At 46.8% G+C, this 1,638-nt stretch overlaps 1 protein-coding gene across 1 annotated transcript; it reads right to left on the reverse strand.

The window, feature by feature from the left end:
- Nucleotides 1-281: 281 nt before the first annotated feature.
- On the reverse strand, nucleotides 282-1,288 carry LOC127645661 (neurogenic differentiation factor 6-B-like). Its single transcript, XM_052129345.1, has one exon. It carries the CDS (start codon nucleotides 1,239-1,241, stop codon nucleotides 282-284), a length of 960 nt encoding a protein of 319 aa, XP_051985305.1. The 5' UTR covers nucleotides 1,242-1,288.
- Between the last annotated feature and the right edge of the window lie 350 nt (nucleotides 1,289-1,638).

Raw genomic sequence — 1,638 nt, forward strand, 5'->3', positions numbered from 1 at the left:
AAATTTCCATCCTAATTTTTTCGATGAATTGATTGTAATAGCTACAGGCCTACCACAGCCTGCATCAATGCATTAGCATGTTTCAATATCAACAAAACTATGCAATCTGAAATAAATAGAATTAATTTGACATTATTTTTAAATATGCTATGATGAAATCAAGCTTACAATGTTTAAACTGCAGGAGAGAAAAAAAAGAAAAAGAAAAACACCCTTTTCTGCAACAAGAACTAATTAATTGACAGATTAGTGTAACTGGCATCCAACCCCTACGCTTGCTTTTAATTATGGAAACCCGTATTTAATTCGTCCTGGCTCTGGAACGATTGGCTGCGGGGATGTAAGTCATAAGGGAAATGGCTGTCTGGGGAAACGCGGTACATGGAGCCCCGACCAGGCACGTTACAGTATCTCATTCCATAATGGCAATTCTTACTGTACTCTACTTGGTCCTCGTGTTTTTTAAGTGAGAAAATTCCATTATAATTGATCGGGGGGCTTATTTGGCTGTCGAAATGTGGGCTGCCACCCTCCGGAGAGGCACTGTCGTAATAGGACTCGTAGGACGCGTAATAGTTATACGGCCGGAACGGTTTGGCGCTGTCCCTGGTCCCGGAGCTGAGGCCGGTGGGCGTGCCCGTCTCAGCGTTCGGGTACGGATACATAGCATCAGGCCTGCCTGAGAACGCCACATCCCCATTGTGATCGGTGAGGAAATTTCTGGCGTTCAACTGCAGGCAGCCCGCAACCAAGTTGGTGGTGGGCTGCGATAGTCCTTTGCATAGGGTCTGCACAAAGGCGAGTAGGTCGGGTCTCTTGCCCGCACTCAGAGTCTCAGATAGAGCCCAGATGTAATTCTTGGCCAGCCTCAAAGTCTCGATCTTGGAGAGTTTTTGCGTTTTGGAGTAGCAGGGCACGACTTTGCGCAGGCTCTCTAGAGCGTCGTTGAGCCCGTGCATGCGGCTGCGCTCGCGCGCGTTCGCTTCTTGGCGCCGCACTTTCACGCGCTCGACGCGTCCGTCAGGAAATTTCTTTTTACGCGGGCCTTTCTTCTTTAGGAGACTGTTCTCGTCCCGGTCATCCTCTCTTTCTACTTCTTCCCTGTCCGTGTTGTCGTCCTCAGCCTCCTTGGGCTCCGTGTTGGAGGCGTTATTGAGCGTGCGAACTTCCTGACGCTGGAATCTGGCACCGAACTGAGATTCCCGCATCATGTCTGGATCTTCGAATGGTACGGTTAACATCGTCCCTGGAAACCAAACGTAAATTCAGTCAGTGAACATATGGGATAAGCCGAGATCTGTAAGGGAGAACATGAAAGTTGAACTACTTCTAACTTGACGCGTCAACGCACAGGGGAAATGGAGATACGGGTTAAAAAAAAAAAAAGACCCAGTCTGTCTGACGCATGTGTACACAAACCAGCAATTGAGAAACAGAATAACTCAGACGGAACGCTGGAACGTGTCCTGCGTGAACGACCCCTATAAAGTGTCAGGTAAATCGTTTGCTTAAATAACATGAAAAAGGTAGCCAACCATAACACAGAATAGCCTTCTTGTTTTTGAACAAAACATTACACCAAAAACAAATTCGCGCGGCAAAACTGACTATGAATCAATCGAAAAATTTTCTCTTAAA

This window comes from Xyrauchen texanus, chromosome 6 (genome assembly GCF_025860055.1).
Source record: "Xyrauchen texanus isolate HMW12.3.18 chromosome 6, RBS_HiC_50CHRs, whole genome shotgun sequence".
In the NCBI taxonomy this organism is placed as follows: Eukaryota; Metazoa; Chordata; class Actinopteri; order Cypriniformes; family Catostomidae; genus Xyrauchen; species Xyrauchen texanus.

Bases quoted from the DNA above. Each gene is read 5' to 3' on its own strand.
- LOC127645661 (XM_052129345.1), bottom strand. From the start codon at position 1,241: ATGTTAACCGTACCATTCGAAGATCCAGACATGATGCGGGAATCTCAG.